This window comes from Lolium rigidum, chromosome 6 (genome assembly GCF_022539505.1).
Source record: "Lolium rigidum isolate FL_2022 chromosome 6, APGP_CSIRO_Lrig_0.1, whole genome shotgun sequence".
NCBI classification, from domain to species: Eukaryota; Viridiplantae; Streptophyta; class Magnoliopsida; order Poales; family Poaceae; genus Lolium; species Lolium rigidum.
This window is the reverse complement of record NC_061513.1, coordinates 99,252,854-99,276,587: the sequence shown is the minus strand read 5'-3', so window position 1 is coordinate 99,276,587 and position 23,734 is coordinate 99,252,854. Positions and strand designations below refer to the sequence as shown.

Below are 23,734 nucleotides of genomic sequence, written 5' to 3'. Positions count from 1 at the left end.
AGCTATAGTAATATACAGCACGTCTGTACAAGTGGAAAATCACGAATATGTCTATTTGTACTACTAGAGTAAGCTGCGAATGATAAAATAGTACGGAGTACTACAAGACAACGGAATATCAAGCAAACATACAAGCTGGAGCAGAATCATAATGGATATGACACCTTAAGCTGCCTCGCTATGGACCTTAACTTTTAAGGATGTACTACTACTAAACATGGAGAGACTGGAGGCAGGAAATTAAGTCTGCCTTCTGTGATCACTTGGATCAATCAGCGACAGAAGCATGCATGCCAAGAGGAAAGAGCTAATTAGGCTAACTGGGTAGCAAGTATAGCTGCTACGGAGGTACCACCCGACTCACTAAATCCATAGAGAGACAACCTACAGAAACCAGTACTGCATGCCATACTAGTAACTAACTAATTAGCTAAGCTAATAAGGTCCGTGGCCGTGAGTGATCTCATCGCCTTGCAGAGTGCCCACGGAGTAGCACGCTCCAGCAGACTCTTCATCAAAGACGCAGGGAGGCAAAGGAGGCAGATCGTGAGCACTGCTCATCTGTCCTGGGCCGAGATCAAGATCAAGCTCTTCCACCTGCTGAAGAGCTCCGGAGTGGTAAATGCTCATCACCTCCTGCAGAGCCTGCATTCCCGGAAGCTGCATCGCCGTCACCTCACCATCCGCGCCACGACCGACGGCGACGCCAGAGAACTCATGGCTACCGCCGCATCCCTCCTCGTGCTGCACGAGGGCGGCCTGGTGCAGGCTTACCTGCGTCTTGAGGAACTTGACGTAGTGGATGGCCTGCTCCAGCATGGACACGGTGTCCATCTTGCTGCCGCCGGGCACGAGGCTGCGGAGCACGCGGAAGCGGTCGCTGATCCGGTGCCGGCGCTCCCGCGCTGCCACGCTCTGGGGGTCCGTCGAGAGCTTAGCACCGGGCCGGCGCCGCCCGGCACCGCCCCTCATCCTGCTCTCCGAAAGCGCGGCCACCGGGTGGTGGATGAGGTAGGGCGGCTGCGGGTGGATGGGAAAGCCACAACCGCGTGGGTCATACATGCTTTCGTACTGATATGGATCCATGGCGGCTGGCTAGGAAGGATGCGCGGCTAGGTGTGGAAAGGGAAACACTGTGTGCTCCTTGCTGGTTTCAACCCTAGATCGAGGTAGCTATCTGTTGGGGTGGAGCCGTGAAGGTGATGCGGTATTTATACTGCGTGCAGCTAGCCAGCTAGGGTCGGATGGCCAATGGGAGCGTATGAGCACATGATGAAAGGCACTGCTTCAGTTTGGCTGATAGTTGTCTGATTCCTGCAGCGTATGCGATTAAAAAAATTGTTTGCATATTTCAAGGGACCAATCAGGTGCCTAGGATCGGACAAGCAAGAATATGACATCTTCGTTAGAGCATCCCCACTCGTTGGCGCTCCCCACGTCCAAATCCGGCGAAATTTTCATCCGGATTGGAGGAAGATTTGGCGTGGGGAGGAGTAGTTTCCCAGTCGTGTGCTCCCCAAGCGGCGTTTCTCGGGGAAAAAGAGGATGGCTCGGGGAATCCGGACGAAAGAGGAGACACGTGGGCGTGGACGGTTGGTTTAGCTTCATCCGGAGTCCCCGGGAGACCCCGGGAAACCGAGGATGGCATGGGGAGTCCGGACGAAAATAGGCTCAAATCCGGACCAAAACGAGGAACCGGGGGCCTGACTGGGCCGTTTTTCGCCGTCCGGATGAAAAAATGTGGCCGTGGGGGGCTCTGTGGGGAGACGAGTGGAGATGCTCTTAGAGGACAAAATGGACTCACATAATTGCACAAGTGGGCGCTTAGGGCATGTACAATGGTTATGATTTTCGAAGCTTTTAGTCATGGACCATACGTGTTGATCAATGCAGAACATGTTACCCCATGTATAGTCTCCAACTAATGTCTCTAACTATATTTTTCTGCATTCCATCAAAATCATATGACGATCAAAAAGACATCTAGTATGAATTTCGGATCTACTATTACAATGGAGAAAAGGTCTTCGCTATAAAGATGCATACACCCTTTCATTCTCACTCACCCAAGTTAGCAATATAATACCATCCAATGAGAGCAGCGATTCTTACATGCACGGCCCGTCCCGTGCATGTTTATGTTGTCGACCTTTCGATTTGTTTCACACTATTTTGCCGAATTTTGTTGAGTTTCATCGTGTTTCAAGAAATATGCCAGATTGAAATGCAATAAAATAAAATGAAATCATGCATCGGACCTTCTGTGTGCACAGAAGAAAAGCTTTTTTTCATCATCGAATTGTACGCAGTTGCATGCTGGGCATGGCTTTATTGGGACTTCTGGGTTAATCAGCATATTTCTACCTATTGTGTCCCACTTCTTCTACATAAACATGGATCGATCAGACATCCTCGAACACGCCATGGTCATTTGGCGCCTTCTAGAGCTAGTAAAATATCAAATTGGCATCAAAATGAGGATAAGAATGGATATTTTACTTACACGCATGGGTGTGAGTGTTTATGTCACAGTCAATTTATTCCTCGAGATTGGCACGAATGGAAAGTAGCTCTCTCCCTCTCTCCCCTCTTTTTATCCGAATCTCAAAGCAAAATGGACGGTGACGGCAACACTCACACCCCTGCATGTAAGTGGGTGTCGGTGTTTCCATCAGCGTCCATTTTTTCTTTGAGATCGGATAAAACGATGAGAGAGAGAGAGAGAGAGAGCTACTTTTTCATCTACCGCGGCGGGCGGCAATCTCGAGAAATAAATCGATGGTGACGGAAACACAGACGCATGCGTGTAAGTACAAAATCCATTCTTTAAATGAGAATAGGCTTTGTTCTGGATTCACATAATTACTTTAGTGTGAGCTAGGACTTCTTTCTCTTTGATGTGTAGGGCTAGAACCATAAAGTTAGATGAAAAGAAGAAATCCATAACACGACATGGACGGCAACCATAAAACATAAATGTACACGATGATCAAAAAACGAGGGCGCGTGAAGAATTGATTGGAAGTGTCACGGTAGTCTCTTTCTTCTGATAATATTATTTTTGGACTACATATGCTGCATGCATGGAATAAAGGTAGGTTAAATGTTGTGCATCAGGTAGGGGTGACAAAAAAATATTGTATTTTATCAATGTTTCTAACATGAATGACTGCGAAAAGACATGTGTGGTTCTCTGATTTTCCTGATATCATATGGCATTTTCCTTTTAGTAAACGGGATAATTCTCTAATGTTTTCCTTCTAGTCATAGGTTTCAGTTGAGCCAAGAGCATAGAAGAATCCCTAGTATGCTACTACCAGATTGAAAAAGAAACTGTTTACACTAAAAGGCACGAGCAATATCAACCCCTGGAAAAAAAAAATTAGGCCAAAAGTCAATACTTGATAGGCCACATAGAATAACAAAATATATCACTCTTAACTTTCTTCAAGTTTAATCATGAATAGTACTCCATTACTTTCCGGTGAATATTCGGTAGAAAATTGATTCCATGCGTAGCATGGCTGTCTATTCATTTATACGGCTAAATATATGATGATGTAGGCAATCACACGATGTACATAGATCACAAAACATAGGTTTAAAAATATTTCATGCATGGAGAAGGTACGTATGCCGTACAAGAAAGATAGCTCTCGTAAGCTACTTTATGGCCACGGACACAGTGAGCGATCAAAAGCCGTCTATGCCTTGATTGAGAAGAGACGGCCTAGCTAGGGTTCTCTACCGTACATCTTCTTGAGTGAGTGTCTTTGTGAAATACATGATTACATGATTGGTACCTGTGTCACATCCGCATTGTACACATGACCACCCGGGAGGTAACACATCCCCGGAGATGGAGGCAAAGAGACAGCATAGAATAATAAGAATCATTTATTCGTGTAGCTTCACCTGTGCTTGCCGTACCTGTCTTTCCCGAAACTTGAATACCTGCAACCAATGAAGATTGTTATGCTTACGAGTTACATCAATCGTGTTCCGTGGATCACTAGTAGAAACAAGCCCTTTTGCACCGGTTTTTAAAGGCCATATGCACCGGATGGCCAACCGGTGCAAGCCATCCGGTGCAAAAGGCCCCCCCCCTTTTGCACCGGTTGTCTTACGAACCGGTGCTAAAGGGATCTCCACGTGGCCGGCTGTGGGGCGCTCGGCGGGGAGCTTTTGCACCGGTTCGTAATACGAACCGGTGCAAAGGGTCAGGCCGCGGCAGCATTTTAGTGCCCTTCCCTGCCGCGGCAGACTCTGCCGCGGCAGGGAATTGCACTAAAACGCTGACGCGGCACAGACTCTGCCCGATTCGAAATACGGTATAATATTAATGCAGACAATTCAAATATATATATATAGGAAACCATTATATTACATATATCGATCAAAGTGACACACGTTCATGCATATATATATATATGTCGATCTACATCAAATGTGATATTGGATGTCGGCCACATAGTGTTCTCCGTCAGGAGCTATGACTTGCTCAAGTAAGAATCCCGCCAGCTCTTCTTGAATTGCTCGTACACGCTCGGTTGCTAGAAGACCGTTCCGCAACCGTTGGATCTAATAATTTAAAGAAGGTACGGTGGTCAATATATATATGTGTGTGTATGTGAATGAAACAGAAGGTGATAAAATAAAGCCATGAATGTTGTTTACTTACATCAAGTTGTTCCAAAATGTCCCTCTTATGGTGGGTATTCTGGCGGATGAACTCGCAAACGTAGAACCCGCATAAATTATTCCCGTCCTCCTGCCTCAAGCACTTTACGAGAACAAAGTTCAATCAAAATAATATATATATAATCAAGGATGATAATAATGGTATTGAAACTAGAATCAAAGAGATGCGCGGCCTAGCCGGTAGTACTTACCGGTACATGTTTTATTCGAAGTTCTTTATTCTTTAAACCCGGAGACTTGTTGGTGAACCGTTTCCAAGCCTTGAGGAGAATATCAGCCATGTCCCCCCACGCCTCAAGGGGTTTACTCTTCGAGTCCATGACTTCTACTATCCCGGTGTCGGGTTCAATGACCAGCATGATATAGTGAAACCTGCGGACACACATATATATGCATAACTCATCAATTACACTTAACACATGGAGTAAGCGAAAAAGATTTAATGTGTGAAGACAGTAACACTCACGCGAAGTTATAAGGAAATAGTATTGCCCTTTTGTATGAGTTTTTCCTTAAGACATATACCAAGTTATTCTCCGTGTCCTTGGGAGAGTGGTCGACAGTATACCCATTCACGGTATATGGGTCAACGAACCCAAGATCATAGATTTGCCCCTTGCGGCATTCGCGGATCTTCATTCTGCATAGTACAGTGAGAGTATGGTTATATGCATGCAATGGATGAGCCGCGGTAGAGACTTAATTACATAAATAATACTTACAGACAGTAGGCACTCAGCAGAGATTTGTCGAGGGCGTCTTGGTTGAATAACTGAAATAATTCACAAAATTCGATGTTCATCACGTCATTTCGCCCGTAGTGCTCATCTGTGATTGCCACCATGATCCAGTTCTTACCATCCTTACATGCATCCATGTACCAATTATGCAGTCTTCGCAGTTGTGTTGATAGATTAGGCAACTCCTCGGCTCTGACAAGAGGTTGCCCGTACTTGTACTGGTATGCTATTTGGACATCATCACCCTTGAACAAGAATTCTGCATCGATGCGGCTTAAGTACTCAGGAATACTCATACCGGCCTCATCTGCCTCATCTTTGTATAGTTTTACCATCTGCGGATCAAGGCACGATAGGACATCGGGATACACTTGGAGCGGGGGGCACGAGTTTTTCTGGGTTCCAAGTAGGGGAACTGGTTTCCCTTCTACCTTACTTTTTTCCCACCGACCTCTTGCTAACACATTTGACTTGCGAATAGACCGGTCATAGTTCGATGAAAGACTTGGCTCAGGTTGATGAAGGTTCTTCGACAGTTTCAACTTCTTTTCCAGAGATATAGCTGGCTCCGGCTCAAGCTGGGGCTTTTTCAGTTTCAACATTTGTTGCTTGTGCTGTTCAGCTACGATCTTGGCATTTTCCTCAACTGTATAGTCATAAGGTCTTTTGGGAGGAACCTTAGGCACTCTTGGGAGGGGCTCTTGTTTGCGTCTCGGTGATTTGGTACTACTCAGTGTCGTAGCGGTCCGCCTTTTGCTCTTAGACTTGGGCTGCGGCGGCGGAGAAGGCTCACGCGCCGGCGGGGAAGGCTCACGCGCCGGCGGGGAAGGCTCACGCACTGGAGACGGCTGCATCGGTGGAGAATGCTGCCTCGGTGGAGAATGCTGCCTCGGTGGAGACCTTGTTGGCTCCTTCCAACCCGGAATCACAATGAATTCCTTTCGCCATAGAACTGTAGTGTTCTTGGCTTCTCCCAGCTCTAGCAAATCACCTTCACCGGCAGGGTGGTCAAGCCTCAGCGGCCCATACCCATCCATAACTTGATCCACCCCGGCAACGAGCGTAGCCGGGTGGAACCGGATTGAAGTGGTATCTTTGATCGTGCATCGGCGGTAAGACATAGCCGACCGCCGCCTTGAGCGTTAAGTAGCCCATCGTTTGGAAATGTAGCTCACAAGGTTTAGACTCGTGATAAAGTCCACGGGGTAGAGATCAAGATCCATCTGCGGATCCACAGGGGAGGGAGGAGCCATCTCGCGGATCCACATGTGCATCATCACCAGGCAGCTCCGTGGAAGCCACGCTGCTTTTCCGCTGAGATCCCTGGCCGGTAGCATCGAATGCAACTTCTTCTATCTGCGGATTAGGTTGAGGTTGGGTGACTGTGACTGAGCCTGACATTATCATCCTCACTTGCTCCTCTAGCTTAGCAACGCGTTCGTGAACCACATCCTTTTGCCTCTGACGGCTTCTATCGGGATATTTCTTCGTTTCTGCAGGAAACCCAATACACCACGGCTTGCCACCTGATGTGGTTCGTGTTCGTCCTGAGTGTTCAGGATTCCCAAGGGCGCGTGTGAGCTGGTCCTTCTCTCTTTCGGGACGGAACTTCCCCTCTTCAACTTCCTTTGCAACATTTCTAAAGGCTTCGATGGGAAGTGGGTTTTCCTTATGTCTTTGTGTATATATGCAAAACCCTTGTGCGTCCAACGTGCCCCCATGCGCGTAAAACCAATCCCTTGACCGCTGGTTCCATTTCGGTACCTCCGGCTGGATCCCCTTTTTAATTAGCTCGTTCTCCCATTTCTCCCACTTAGGCCTGCCAGCCTTGTAGCCTCCTCGCCCCATGGTATGGAAGTACATCTTATTAGAAGCATTTTTCGTATTGGTGTCAGACCTTTTCTTTGCCTTGTCCGATTTCTTTAACTTCACAAATTCCTCCCAGTGGTCTTTTATCTTCTCATAGGGGCCATTGAAATCAGGAGTCTTCCCTTTCTTGACAAAGAAGTCTGTCCAATTTCTTCTTGTAGTCGTTGAACTGTACTGCCATCTTCTTAAGAGCCCACTTCTTAACTCTTCGCCGTACGCTATTCAGCTCGGGATCCTCGGGGTCCGGCCTGTCATTCTCACTATCGTAGTCGGTTGGCTCCGGAAAGGTGAAATTTACCAGCAGTTTCCTAAACATCAGACTTTTTAATCTCGTGTCGACATAAGTAACTCCTTCGTCCCCCTTTCTAGGTTTCTTCCATTCTTGAGTGGTGATCGGGACGGTGTCCCTAACAATAACTCCGCATTGACTTACAAACTTTTTTGCGTGAGCCTTGGGAGAAATCGGTTCGCCATCTATCGCGATTTCCGTGATGGTGCACCTTTCATGGTCTTCCATCCTTCCGGCCGCGCCTCGTTTAGTTCTCGCCAGTAGAGTTTGTTGATCGGGAGGTCTAAAAGAAGAAACAACGTTAATACATGTATATGCACAAATCTGGAGGCTTGGTTAATTAATATATATACACCTCGGCGTCGTGAGCTTCTCCCTCGCAGTCGTCACCTTCTCCCTCACCGGAGCCGTCTCCACGGTTGTCTTGCTCATCTTCCTCACCGGAGGCGTCTCCACGGGTTCGCTCGTCTCCCTCGCCGGATTGGTTTAGGTAAAGAGAGGTGATATCCTCATCATCACGGATAATCTCCTCGACAAGGAATTCTTTTTCTAGGTCTCGTTCCATAGTTTCTGCAAAGACTTACAAGTTATTCTAATGCTAACGAAGCAGTAATTAACCAAGATAATGATATAAATAAATGATCAAATATTAGAGTTACACATATATATAAGTGCAAATTAAGGATAATGCTCAATACATAATCAAAGATCTGAGTTACACATATAGCTCGATCGGTCCCTAATACATCACACTACAACCTCTCAACGGCGCCGACCGGGTCCTGAGCCGCGCCGGGTGAACACCCAAAGCCACGGAACAGTAACGGGAGCATAGCTAACATGAGATCCCTGCATAACTGACCATCCGGTCCTATAGTACATGGTGTCTAACGCATACATGTAACGGCGAACGTGCTCTTCCTCCGCTGCAATGCGCTGAGCTACCACCTCCGGCGGGGCCGGCTCCTCTCGAAACGAACGTGGCCCATAAGACCTCCACCAGAGAATATCCGGGTCGACGACGGGACCCGGATTCCGCACCAAGGTGCGCGCCCCGGAAGATAACACCTCCCAGTGCCACCCCGGCGGAGCCCAGTCCCGAACTGCCCCCAACTGCCGCAACTCCTCTAAAATTGTCCTAGCTCCAGGACGCGGCGGGCGCGGCATCGTATACAAACTAACAAGTATAATATTGAATTTGAATATATATCTTAGTAACAAATATTACTACATTTGTCTAACATATACTAATAAAGTACTTACTAATTTTTTCTAACACATACTAATAAAGTACTTATGAATATGAATCAAAGTAATTAAATTTTTTCTAACACATACTAATCAAAGTAACTTTTTCTAACACATACTATTTAAAATCTAACTAATTTTCTAACTAAATTTTCCATCTAAATAAACCTACATATTCAAATTTCCTAACTAAAACCTACATATTCAAATTTCCAAACTAAAATTTCCAAATACAAATTTCTAACTAAAATTTCCTAACTAAAATTTCCTAATACAAATTTCTAACTAAAATTTCCTAACTAAAATTTCCTAATACAAATTTCTAACTAAAATTTCCTAACTAAATATAAACTAACTAAAACAAAAAAAAGGAGGCAGGGGGCGGGCGGCGCCTCACCTCTGGCTCGAGCGGCCGGGCGGGCGGGCAGGCGCGCGGCGCGGGCGGAGGGGGCCGGCCGGGCGGCGCGGGGGAGGGGGCCGGCCGGGCGGCGCGGGCGGAGGTGGTCGGGCGGCGGCGGCCGGCGCGCGGACGCGAGAGGAGGAGGAGGCGGGCGGCGCACGCGGGCGGAGAGGGCGCGGGAGGAGGCGGCGGCGGTGAGGACGGGTGGCGCGCGGGAGGAGGCGGAGGCGGCGGACGGCGGCGGCGCGTGGAGAATTTTGGCAGCCTCGCCGGCGTCTTTTTCTCCTCGCGCGCTTTCGATCCGAGGAGGAAGAGGGGCGCGCGGGCAGTTTTAAGGGAGGCCCTTTTGCACCGGTTCGTGGCTGGAACCGGTGCAAAAGACCCTTTTGCACCGGTTCCAGCCACGAACCGGTGCAAAAGGGCCAAATTTCGGCTGAAATTTTTTGCTTTCTTCCCACCTTTTTTCTATCTTTCGCGTGGGATCGAGTTCCCGCCACAACGCTGCGCGGGTTTCTGCCACAACGCCACGCGGGACATTTTCCCGCCACGACGCCACGCGGGATACTTTCCGCGCCACGCGACGGCAGGCGGGATATTTTCCCGCCACGACGCCGCGCGGGATATTTTCCCGCCACGACGCCGCGCGGGATATTTCCCGCCACGACGCCGCGCGGGATATTTCCCGCCACGACGCCGCGCGGGGTATTTTCCCGCCACGACGCGCAGTACGGAGATTCCCCGCCTACACGCCCTCTGTAAATAGTACGCCCCCGTCTCTCCCATTTCACTCATCACCGAACCCTAGCCCATTGCACAATGCCCCCAAAGCCGCAGCCGCCGCCGGTGGAGGTGGACCCGCAGCTCGCGGAGATAGAGGAGTGGGAGGAGCTGCAGCAGCAGCTACGGCAGGAGGCGGCAGCCAGGAGGGCAGCAGCGGATGAGGTGGACCCGCAGCTCGCAGAGATAGAGGAGTGGGAGGAGGCGGCGCTAGCACCTACCATAGAAGCATTTGAGAGGCAGAGTCTCCAGGAGCTGCATAAGCGGCCGCGTGTGGCGGATCTGGATAGTGAGGAGATGTATAAGCGTCGTCGTGAGGAGGAGCTGCGGCAGGAGGCGGCAGCCAGGAGGGCAGCAACGGATGCGCGGAAGAACTAGTAGAAGTTGTTATAGTTTAAGTTTAGTTAACGTATCTTGTTAAATTTCAATAAAGTCGTTGTCGTTGTTTTAGTTTAAGTTTAGTTAACGTATCTTGTTAAATTTCAATAAAGTCGTTGTCTTTAGTTTATATACCCCTTGTATCCCGGTTCCTGGCTTGAACCGGTGCTAAAGATGGTGGATTAAATTATATACCCCTTGTATCCTGGTTCCTGGCTTGAACCGGTGCTAAAGATGGTGGATTAGATTATATACCCCTTTTATCCCGGTTCCTAGCTTGAACCGGTGCTAAAGATGGTGGATTAGTTTATATACCCCTTTTATACCGGTTCCTGGCTGGAACCGGTGCTAAAGATGGGGGGCTAAATCTGGGGGAGGCTTATCTGGTGTTTGCCTTATCTGGGGTGGCCTCATCTGGGGGGGGATTATCTGGAGACACATTGCTATATATAGCCCCCTCCGGGGAGAGTAGAGAGAGCAGCCTGAGAGGCAACAACTAGTACCTCAGGGTAATTAAATAGGGCTTCCGGGAGCTTCTCGAAGGAAAGAGCATTTAGTTCAAACAACCAATGTTACTGATACATATCACAACAAACGCTTCACAATATGAGCTCATCAAGGTACAAGATAATAATTAATACATTATGATCGCTTCGACCGTAACCATGGAGTATCTTCAGCATTTAACGCGATGGTTGGATCAATGTTCACTGTGAAGGGCGGAATTTCAGCAAACTTATTATAATCTTCTCGACATGTCCGTCTTGTCCTCGACTCCCACGATGGTTCTTTTCCCCGAAAGAACTATGTGACGCTTTGGCTCATCGGATGAGCTCGTTTCCTTCGTTTTCTTTTCTTCGGTCCGGAGGACATGTCCTTCACATAGAAAACCCGAGCCACATCATTGGCTAGGACGAATGGTTCGTCTCTCGTAACCAAGATTGTTGAGATCCACTCGTTGTTATTCCGTACAGCCTGGTCTACCTTTACCCCTTTTCCATCAAGCTTGAACCATTTGCACCGAAACAAAGGGATCTTAAAAGAAGGTCCATAGTCAAGTTCCCATATCTCCTCTATGTAACCATAATATGTGTCCTTTTCCCCACTCGTTAGTGTTTGATGCATCAATGCGGACACCACTGTTTTGGTTGGTGCTCTTTTTATCTTGGGCGAACGTGTAGAAGGTATTTCCATTTATCTCGTACCCCTGGAAAGTCGAGTATAGTCGAACATGGTGACCCGGCCAACAAGTACAACCGATCTTCAATAGCGTTGTTATTAATGAGATGTGTTCGGAGCCAACCGCCGAATGTCCGCATATGTTTATGTGTTATCCGAGTCTTCGGATCGCCCGGATATTCGGAGCGTACAATATTCTTGTGATCAGTGATATACGGGGCCACCAAGGTGGAACTTTGTAGAACTGTGTAGTGTGCTTGAGTGAAAGAAATGCCGTCCCTACATATCATTGATTTCCTTCCTAGCGTGCCTTTTCCACTTAGTCGCCCCTCATGTCGCGATTCAGGAACACCAATCGACTTAAGGTCAGGAATAAAGTCAACACAGAACTCGATGACCTCCTCTGTTCCATAGCCCTTGGAGATGCTTCCTTCGGCCTAGCACGGTTATGAACATATTTCTTTAAGACCCCCATGAACCTCTCGAAGGGGAACATATTGTGTAGAAAGACAGGACCGAGGATGGCAATCTCTTCGACAAGGTGAACCGAGGAGATGTGTCATAATATTGAAGAAAGATGGTGGAAACACCAACTCAAAGCTAACAAGACATTGCACCACATCCTTCCGTAACCTTGGAAGACTAGCTGGATCGATTACCTTCCGAGATATTGCATTAAGGAATGCACATAGCTTCACAATGGGTATTCGAACATTTTCGGCAGAAGCCCCCTCAGTGCAACCGGAAGCAGCTGCGTCATAATAATGTGGCAGTCATGCGACTTCAGGTTTTGGAATTTTTTCTCCGCCATATTTATAATTCCCTTTATATTTGATGAGAATCCAGACGGCACCTTGATACTGTAAAGGACTTCAAAAAAGATTTCCTTCTCTGCTTTGGTAAGAGCGTAGCTGCCGGGACTTAAGCGACTCCTCGTATCCGTCTTGTAATTCTGTTCTTGCTTGTTCTTTGGGACTTTCATACGATACTCGGTCCTCCCTTGCTTCGGTGTATCTTTTGTCCGCCCATACACGCCTAAGAAGCCTAGCAGGTTCACGCAAAGATTCTTCGTCACATGCATCACGTCGATTGAAGAGCGGACATCTAGGACTTTCCAATAGGGTAGATCCCAAAATATAGATTTTTTCTTCCACATGGGTGCGTGTCCGGTAACAACGTCTTTGGGAACAGATTTTTTCTTCGAAGCCTTTTTTTTGGGAACAGATTGGCCGCCGGGACCCTTTCCAAATATTACTTTTATGTCCTTGACCATATCAAGTAAAGCATCACCGGTACGGAGTTCAGGCTTCTCCCGGTGATCCGCCTCACCTCCGAAATGATTGCCTTTCTTTCTGACGGGGTGCCTCTTTGGAAGAAATCGACGATGCCCCAGGTACACAACCTTCTTACATTTCTTCAAATAAGCACCTTCGGTCTCATCTAAGCGAGTGCGTGCATGCATTGTATCCCTTGTTTGTCTGTCCTGAAAGGTTACTAAGAGCAGGCCAATCATTGATGGTCACGAAAAGCAACGCTCGTAGGTTGAATGACTCCTGTTTGTACTCATCCCATGCAAGTACACCTGGTTTGCTCCACAACTGTAAGAGTTCTTCAAATAATGGCCGTAGGTAAACATCAATGTCGTTGCCGGGTTGCTTTGGGCCTTGGATGAGCACTGGCATCATAATGAACTTCCGCTTCATGCACAACCAAGGCGGAAGGTTATAGATACATAGAGTTACGGAGCCAGGTGCTATGACTGCAGCTCTGCTCCCCAAAAGGATTCATTCCATCCGTACTTAGACCAAACCTTAAGTTCCTCGCGTCATCCGCAAAGTCCGGGAACTCTCTATCGATTTTCCTCCACTGCGACCCATCAGCGGGGTGTCTCAGCTTCTCGTCTTTCTTACGGTCTTCTTTGTGCCATCGCAACAACCTGGCATGCTCTTTATTTCTGAACAGACGTTTCAACCGTGGTATTATAGGAGCATACCACATAACCTTGGCAGGAACCCTCTTCCTAGGGGGCTCGCCCTCAACATCACCAGGGTCATCTCGCCTGATCTTATACCGTAGTGCATTGCATACCGGGCATTTTTCCAAATTTTCGTACTCAGCGCGGTAGAGGATGCAGTCATTAGTGCATGCATGTATCTTCGAGCACCTCTAATCCTAGAGGGCGAGAGAACCTTCTTTGCTTCGTACGTACTTGTCGGGCAATTCGTTATCCTTTGGAAACCTCCTCTTCATTATTTTCGGTAACTTCTCAAATGGCTTGTCACATATACCAGCCTCCGCCTTCCATTGCAGCAACTCCGGTGTGGCACCGAGCTTTGTGTTGCCATCTTCGCAATTTGGGTATAACTTCTTTTTGTGATCATCTAACATGCCCTTTAACTTTTGCTTCTCGTTTTCAGTTTCGCATCTCTGTGTGCATCGGCGATGGCCCGACGAAGATCATCATCAACGGGCTCATCCGATGCCCGTTCATCTTGATCACCTCCACCTGCCTCCTCATCTTCATCATGCCCTCGTTGCGGTATCACCGTAGTTAGGGTACATATCATCATCCTCTTCTTCTTCGTCGTCGTCTTCCATCATAACCCCTCTTTCTCCATGCTTGGTCCAACAATTATAGCTGGGCATGAAACCTTTCCAAAGCAGGTGGGAGTGAATGACTTGCCATTCAGGGTATTGCTTTAAGTTCCGGCAATCAACACATGGACAACACATATAACCATCCGCCCGTGGGTTTTCCTCAGCCACACGGAAAAATTCTTTCAGGCCCGAAGTGAACTCGGGCAGACGTCGGTCAACGTACATCCATTGTCGCCGGTTCATCTACATCAAATATTAAGTTTATCAAAAAACCATTACAAAACATCATAATATATATAGTGGATATTAGCACCGTACAAATGAAAGGGTAAAGTTGTTTAACCTTGATCGAGGAGGGAAAGAAAGAGGAGAAAGCTTAAGTGTCGCTCCGGCACCTCATCTCATTTTTATTTTGTGTAAAATCAAGTGAAATCATTCTCTCAGACATTTCATCGAGCACCTTGTGTGCATGCCAAAGAAATACAAGGTAGCACTCAACACACACACCTTCTCCTAGCAAAAATGAAGTGAGTGGGCTGTTTGGCCGGGTAGCCGAGCTGAAATAGGGCTGGGGACCTTTAGCACCGGTTCGTGTTACGAACCGGTGCAAATGGTCTATCTTTTGCACCGGTTCGTAACACGAACCGGTGCTAAAGGTTCCTCGGCCGACACGTGCTCGGCGATGAACCTTTTGCACCGGTTTGTGTTACGAACCGGTGCAAAAGATACCTCATTTGCACCGGTTCGTAACACGAACCGGTGCAAAAGGTCTCTCGGCTGGCTGCGCACCACGAACCGGTGCTAATGTCCCCTTTTAGCACCGGTTCGTGCCAAATCCGGTGCAAAAGCCATTTGGGGCAAAAAACCAAAGCCCTTGTTTCTACTAGTGGATACGCTCATTTAGTTATCTCCCAACATCGCTGTAAGTTTCTAGAACAACTTTCTTGTCTATAATGTATTTATCTACACACTCTATTTCATGAAAGATGTCCTAAACTTTGTCTAAATTTATATGCAAATTTACACAAACACTAGTGGAGAAGAGGCCTTTGGTCCCAAGCAAATGTCCCAGTGCAGAACCAAACCGGGACCAATGGGGGGCATTGGTCCCGGTTCGTTTTGCCCAGGGCGACCCCACTAGCTCAGAGCTTGTCCGGTAGTGGCCTTTGGACCCGGTTTGTAATACAAACCGGGACTAAAGGGTCCACGGCAGGGTGCGGCAGGCCGTGTCAGGCGTGGGAAACCTTTAGTCCCGGTTTGTATTACAAACCGGGTCCAAAGCCCCCCCCTCTGGACCAGGTTTGTGTTACAAACCGGGACAAGGTCCCCAATCTGGCTATATTACCTTGTCATGCCCAAGTGTGAGCCACCCTTGGCCATTTTTTCACTTTCTTCACAAGAGGGGTGTATTGCTCTCCTCTCTTCTTCACATGCACAAGAGGTGTTTGATGAAATGCTTAAGAGGATTTGACACTTGAGTTTACACAAATCAAGCCACACTTAACTTGTTTTTTTCTTCTTCATCGAGGTTAACAACTTTATCCTTTTCATCTGTAATTGATAAAATGCATGTGTATATATACATCGTGATGTTCTGTAATGGTTTTGATCAGCTAAATTATATCATGCAGATGAATCGGCAATGGATGTACATTGATCGACGGTTTGACGAGTTCACTTCGGGCCTGGATAATTTTATGGCCATGGCGGAGGCAAACAAACATGGTGGCTTCATGTATTGTCCACGTGTCAACTGCAAAAATACCGTAAATTACGCTCACTCGAGTCTCATTCACAGCCACCTTCTGCGATCCGGTTTCATGCCCAGTTACTATTGTTGGACCAAGCACGGAGAAAGAGGGGTTATGATGGAAGATAATGAAGAAGAGGAAGAGGATGATGACGGTTATCCCAATTTCCCGAATACGATGATACTCGTGAAGGCAATGAAGACAATGAAGTAGAAGATCAAGAGGCACCAGATGAGCCTGCTGATGATGATCTTGGTCGGGCCATTGCTGATGCAAGGAGAGAATGTGAAACTGAAAAGGAAAGGTTGGCCTTCGACAAGATGATAGAAGATCACAACAAATTGTTATACCCAACTTGTGAAGATGGTCATAAAAAGCTAGGCAGCACACTGGAATTGTTGCAATGGAAGGCGAGAGAACGGTGTCACCGACTCGGGATTTGGAAAGTTGCTCGACAATAATTAAGAGGAAGCTTCCAAGGGGTAACGAATTGCCCGCCAAGTACGTACGAAGCGAAGAAGATTGTCTCGCCCTCTAGGATTAGATGTGCAAAAGATACATGCATGCATTAATGACTGCATCCTCTACCGCGGTGAGTACGAGAATTTGGATGCATGTCCGGTGTGCACTCGCATTGCGGTATAAGATCGGACGAGATGACCCTGGTGATGTTGAGGGCGAGCGCCCCAAGAAGAGGGTTCCTGCCAAGGTTATGTGGTATGCTCCTATAATACCACGGCTGAAACGCTTGTTCAGAAATAAAGAGCACGCTAGGTTGTTGCGATGGCACAAAGAAGACCGTAAAAAAGACGTGATGTTGAGGCACCCTGCTGATAGATCCCAATGGAGAAAAATAGATAGAGAGTTCCCAAACTTTGCACAGGATGCAAGGAACTTAAGGTTTGGTCTAAGTACAGATGGCATGAATCCTTTTGGAGAGCAGAGCTGCAGCCATAGCACCTGGCCTGTGACTCTTTGTATATATAACCTTCCTCCTTGGTTGTGCATGAAGCGGAAGTTCATTATGATGCCAGTGCTCATACAAGGTCCAAAGCAACCCGGGAACGACATTGATGTGTACCTGAAGCCATTAGTCGAAGAACTTCTACAGCTGTGGTCCCTAGCAGGTGTACGTGTGTGGGACGAGCACAAGCAGGAGGAATTTGACCTAAGAGCGATGCTTTTCGTAACCATCAATGACTGGCCTGCTCTTGGTAACATTTCAGGACAGTCAAACAAGGGATACAATGCATGCACACACTGTTTACATGAGCTCGAAGGTGATTATTTGGAAAAAGGTCAGAAGGTCGTGTACCTGGGGCATCGTCGATTTCTTAGGACTACCCATCCCGTAAGAAAGAAAGGCAAGCATTGCAACGGTGAGGCTGATCACCGGAGGAAGCCTCCCCATCGTGATGGTGTTGATATATTTGGTATGGTCAAGGATCTAGATGTAATATTTCGAAAGGGTCCTGGCGGACGGTCTGTTCCGAATGACGATGCCGGACACGCGCCCATGTGGAAGAAGAAATCTATTTTTTGGGAGCTAGAATATTAGAAAGTCTTAGAGGTCCGCTCTTCAATCGATGTGATGCACGTGACGAAGAATCTTTGCGTGAACCTGCTAGGCTTTCTGGGCGTGTACGGGAAGACAAAAGATACACCAGAAGCACGGGAGGACCAGCAACGTTGGAAAGACCCCAAAAAGCTGCATGAGAGAGTTAAAGGACGTCATTTCTCCAGCTACGCTCTTACAAAAGTATAGAAGGAAATATTTTTTGAATGTCTGCGCAGTATCAAGGTCCCGTCTGGCTTCTCCTCCAATATAAAGAGAATAATAAATATGGAGAAGAAAACATTCCAGAACCTGAAGTCTCATGTCCGATTGCATTGAGGGGGCTTCTACCGGAAAATGTTCGACTGCCCATTGTGAAGCTATGTGCATTCCTCAATGCAATTTCTCAGAAGGTAATAAATCCAGAAATTCTACCGAGGTTGCAGAATGATGTGGTCCAATGTCTCGTTAGTTTTGAGCTGGTGTTCCCACCATCCTTCTTCAATATTATGACACATCTCCTCGTTCACCCGGTCGATGAGATTTCCATTCTCGGTCCCGTGTTTCTACACAATATGTTCCCCTTCGAGAGGTTCATGGGAGTCTTGAAGAAATATGTTCATAACCGTGCTAGGCCGAAGGAAGCATCTCCAAGGGCTATGGAACAGAGGAGGTCATTGAATTCCGTGTTGACTTTATTCCCGACCTTAAGCCGATTGGTGTTCCCGAATCGCGGCATGAAGGGAGACTAAGTGGAAAAGGCACGCTAGGAAGGAAATCAATGATATGTAGGGACGGGATTTCTTTGACTCAAGCACACTACACAGTTCTACAAAGTTCCACCATGGTGGCTCCGTATATCGGTGACCACAAGAACTTTCTACGCTCCCGTAACCCGGGGCAGTCGAACGATTGGATTAGAAGTGAACACATGTCGACTTTCGGCGGTTGGTTGCAAAAACATCTCCTGAATAACAAAGATATTGAAGATCATCTGTACTTGCTGGCCCAGACACCATCTTCGACTGTAGTTACTTTCCAAGGGTACGAGATAAATGGGAATACATTTTACACAATCGCCCAAGATAAAAAGAGCACCAACCAAAACAATGGTGTCCGATTTGATGCAATAATGAATGAAGGCCCAAATGACACATATTATGGTTACATAGAGGATATATGGGAACTTGACTATGGACCTTCTTTTAAGGTCCCTTTGTTTAGGTGCAAATGGGTCAACAAAACAGGAGACGGGGTTCGTGTAGACAAGTTGTATGGAATGACAACAAGTGGATCTCAACAATCTTGGGTATAGAGACGAACCATTCGTCCTAGCCAAGGATGTGGCCCAGGTTTTCTATGTGAAGGATATGTCTAGCAAACCAAGAAAAAGGAAACATAAGGAAACAAATACATCAAACGATGAGCCAAAGCACCACATAGTTCTTTCTGGAAAAAGAAACATCGTGGGAGTGGAGGACAAGACAGACATGTCAGAAGATTATAATAAGTTTGATGAAATTCCACCCTTCAGAGTGAACATTGATCCAAGCATCAAGTTAAATGATGAAGATGCTCCATGGTTAAGGCCGAAGAAGATTAAATGATGAAGATGATCCATGGCACAAATGAGTATCTCAACATGGCAATCAATTTCCCATTTATTTTTGTGTAATCATTTAACCGTATGTAAGATATGAAAAGTGGAGATGTGGTTGGCTTTTTGTACCATATATATAGAGGAGATGTAGTCGTTCACGGGTTTGCAGTGGGAAAAATTCGAGGCGCAGCTTCCGAAGATGTCGTAGGGCGTGTGCACCAACAACATCTTCGAGAAACCGCGCCACGGGAGATTTCCCAACCCTTTCCCCAACACTATTAGAGGAGATGTAGTCGTTCAGGGGCTTGCAGGAAAAATTCCGAGGAGCAACTTCCGAAGATGCCGTAGGGCGTGTGCACCAACGACATCTTCGAGAAGTTGCGCCACGGGAGATTTCACAACCCTTTCCCCAACACTGTTAGAGGAGATGTAGTCGTTCACGGGCTTGCAGGGAAAAACTTCCGAGGCGCAGCTTCCAAAGATGCCGTAGGGCGTGTGCACCAACAACATCTTCGAGAAGCTGCGCCACGGGAGATTTTCCAATCCATGGGAATGAATCTCTGCTTGGCTTGTTGATCTGCTTGGCAAGCCGTATCGATGCTCCTTTTATAGGCACAGCACCGCTTCTACTCGACAGGCGTCGTGCGCTACATGCTTTATCTCATCGAGCAGGTGCGTCCACCCATGCGTTCTTATCTCGCCGACATCTTTAGTCCCGGTTGTACCCACCAGCCGGGACTAAAGGTTACCCACACGTCCTTATCCCACCGACAGTTTTGTTAGATGACAAAAAAGGATCTTTAGTCCCGGTTGTACCCACCAGCCGGCACTAAAGGTTACCCACACGTCCTTATCCCACCGACAGTTTTGTTAGATGACAAAAAAAGGATCTTTAGTCCCGGTTGTACCCACCAGCCGGGACTAATGTTTTCGGCGCCACTGCGTTCCCGCCTATTTTTCTTCCCGCGCTTTCCACTGCGTTCCCACCTATTTTTCTTCCCGCGCTTTCCACTGCTTCCCGCCTCTGTCCTCCCGCCATTTTTTCACTATATATATATATATGTAGGCTTGGCCTCCATTTACATATCACATCTAGACTCATATCTGCAAACCTCATCACTCTGTCCCATGGCTTCCATCGTATCTCTAACCCTCCGGGAGGCGGAGGCGCTTTGCGCGTCGAACTACCCCTCGCCCGCCGGGCTACCGCGTCCCGACCGGCTGGTTGCCGAGCTGCCGGAGGTGTACCGGTCCCTCCTGTCCCTCTAGGTGTGGCGCGCGAGATGGCCATCACGAACCACTACTACTTCGAGCTCACGCCGGAGCAGCGGAGGAATCCCCGATGGCATCCCGACTACTTCCCGACTTGGGAAAGCTTCTTCATCAATCGGCGTGAGAGGGCGCTTGCCGTGCACGAGGAGGGCGGCCCGCCTCCTTCGGACTTCAACGAGGCCGGCCGTCGGCCGTGGTGGCGCGGCCGGACTCTCCGGGCGTCATGGCCTACCGTGGCCCCCGCCTCGCGCTACCCTCGGTCCCAGCCCACGCGTGCTCTCCCGTCGAGGTTCGACTACCGCGACCCCGATGCCGCCGACGATGATGAAGGCGACTACGACGACTACAAGTGGCGAGTACTATAGGGCTAGGCACGAGTATGACTGAATGACTCGAACAAGTCGAATCCGGCGATGTATCTTAATTAATTTTCAGTTCAGCTCGTACTTTAATTCCATGTATGTGGCGGGAAACTTTTCTCCGAGGAGCTCGTACTTTAATTTCAGTTCAATCGTAATAAATTCCGTGTCAACCACTTTATTGAACAAAAACAACCGACAACGACTTTATAAACTAAATTTAAACTAATAGAACCGACAACGACTTTATTGAAATTACAATAAAATAGATAAATTACTAGTCTAGTCTCTACTCGTCGTCGGAGGTTGTCTCCGTCCAAATGTCCTCCCACCGAGGGTCATTTTCGGTCCAAGTTGTATTCAGGTTCTCGAGCTCGAAGGCGGCGACGGCCCGACGGTGGCGCCTGTTGGACCTGCGTTGTGCCCTAAGGTTAGCAAAGAACGCGTCGGTGTTGTCGACATCGTTGGGGAACTGTGCCCTCCACTGGCGCATCAACTGCTCGTCGCGCTCGGCGATGGCGCTCCTGCGCTGCACCCGGCGGTGCCGGCGACGGTCCTCGTCGTCGACGAGGCACGGCGGTGGCGCGAGGAACTCCGCCTCCTCTAGCGATTCAACATCCGGGAAGTTCATGTCTCGCCCTGGCCGCCGAAAGCGCCACGCCGCCGCATCGTAAGCGCGCGCCGCCAGCTCCGGCGTGTTGTACGTGCCGAGGGTGAGGCGGAAGCCACCGGCGCGTATCTCGGCGGTGAACCTACCGCTCGGACGCACTCGAACGCCACGGAAACCGGACGCCCCTCGACGACGTGGAGGCATCCCGGAGATGAATGAGCGGATGCGGTGGCGACGTGTGGTTGCGCCCGCACTCGTCGCTCTATATAGCGCACGCGGGTCATGGCACGTGTAAGCCATGGCTACACACGTCGCACGCCGGCGTCGGCGGGGCGAGGCACGTGGAAGCGGTGGCTACACGTCGCACGACGGCGTCGACGGGTAAGCGACACGTGTGGCACGGCGGAGGGACACGTGGCACGGGGAAGGGACACGTGTGGCACGGCGGCGGTGGCCTGTACATGGCGGTGACGGTGGTGGCCAGTACACTGCGGTTACGGTGGTGGCGGTGGCCAGTACACGGCGGTGGCGGTGGCGGCGGTGGCCAGTACACAGCGGTGGCGGTGGCGGCAGTGGCCAGTACACGGCGGTGGTGGTGGCGGCGGTGGCCAGTACACGGCGGTGGCGGTGGCCAGTACATGGCGGCGGCGGTGGACTCGTGTGGCATGGCGGTGGCCAGTACGTGTTTTTTTTTATTTGAAATAAGGCGGGAATGAAATTTTTTAAAAAAATTGGCCTTTGGTCCCGGTTTGTAATACAAACCGGGCCTAAAGGCCTATTTTGCGCGCGCAGCGAAAATCGCACCGAAAATAGGCTTTAGGCCCGGTTTGTATTACAAACCGGGACCAAAGGGGGGCCTTTGGTCCCGGTTTGTAATACGAACCGGGACCAAAGGGGGGGGGGGTATAAGTGCAACCGCTTCGTCTCCGCGGAGATCAATCCCGCGGAAACGAAGCGCACAGCGCCGCCAGGCTGCCCAAATCGCCGCCGGCCCTTCTCCCGCGCGCCATCGCCGCCGCCGCCGCGCGCCATCGCCGCCGCCCTCCCGCGCGCCATCGCCGCCGCCGCCGCCACCCGTGCCGTCCGCGCCATCCCCGCCCTCCTGTCTCTCCCGCGCGAGCGCGCACGTCAGCCGCGCGCCCCGCCGCGGCGCCTCTCCTCGATCTCCTCGACCGCCGCCGCCACCGCGCCCCTCCGCCTCTCCTCGCCGTCCGCCGCCATCGCCGCCGCCGACCCCGCCGCCACCGTGCCTCTCCCTCCGCCGGTAAGCGCCCGTCTCCTCCTCCGGCCGGCCGAACCGGGCCGGCCAAATTTTCATTTTTTTATTTTTTTTATTTGTTAGATTATAGTGTAGTTCATTAGATTAATTAGTTGTACAAAATAGTTAATTAGTTTTAGTGAAAATTTAGTTAGAATTTAAGGGAAAAATAGTTAGAAATTAGTGGTGCAAAATAGTTAGTTAGTGTTAGTGAAAAATAGTTAGAAATTTAGTGAATAATTAGTTAGTTAGTGTTAGTGAAAAATTAGTTAGTTAGTTTTAGTGAAAATTAGTTACTAAAATTAGTTATATATGAGGACGTGGTAGTTAATTATGAGGGCCGACGCGCCGTTATGAGGGCCGCCGCGCCGGTAACCACTACGCTCGCGATGGCGCCCCCAAAATACGGTAGTGCCGACGCCCCTGCCGGCGCCCCCAAAATAGAGTATGTAGTGCCGGCGCCCCTCAAACGGTAGTGCCGGCGCCGACTAACATAAAAGTAGTGAAGCTATTTTTTTATTTATGTTAACGTTGGTACATATATATGATTTGTTTTCGTAGCTACGATGCCGCGACAGCCGCCGCGCCGTGGTCTGACTATTCTAGAGGAGATGCAGCAGCTGGGGGAGGTCCGGGACTGGGCTCCGCCGGGGTGGTACTGGGAGGTCTTAGCTTCCGGGTCGCGCACCTTGGTGCGGAATCCGGGTCCCGTCGTCGATCCGGATATTCTTTGGTGGAGGTCTTATGGGCCACGGTCGTTTCAGAGGGAGCCGGCTGTTGATACTCGTTTTGGGCAGATGGCTAATCAAGAACATAATTCGGCGTTCGGCGTGACAGATATATTGCTCATTTAGGAGACATCATGTCCACCATATCAAGTTGTGCCATGATCCAGCTTGATAGCCGATTATGTTGGCAGTCAGAGGTGATCTCGAGGATCGATATATGAAGGCTTCCATTAGAGCTCCTTTAAGATGACCTCAAATGAAGAAGTGATATAAACGAAAGTTGTGCGTCTCGTCGAAACAAGCAACTTTGGTTTTTGAGTCATCGCGATCCGAGCTAGTATGCAATTTGTGGAGCCAAAATACAGCTGAAACCTGAATTACCGAGTTTGAGGCGCTCGACCATAGAGGGCTCTAAGGTCAGG

The 23,734-nt window shown here is 48.9% G+C and overlaps 1 protein-coding gene across 1 annotated transcript; it reads right to left on the bottom strand.

Moving 5' to 3' along the window:
• Window positions 1-435: 435 nt before the first annotated feature.
• On the bottom strand, window positions 436-1,086 carry LOC124659788 (transcription factor LAX PANICLE 1-like). The gene has a single exon (XM_047197599.1). It carries the CDS (start codon window positions 1,084-1,086, stop codon window positions 436-438), a length of 651 nt encoding a protein of 216 aa, XP_047053555.1.
• Between the last annotated feature and the right edge of the window lie 22,648 nt (window positions 1,087-23,734).

Bases quoted from the DNA above. Each gene is read 5' to 3' on its own strand.
- LOC124659788 (XM_047197599.1), bottom strand. From the start codon at position 1,086: ATGGATCCATATCAGTACGAAAGCATGTATGACCCACGCGGTTGTGGC.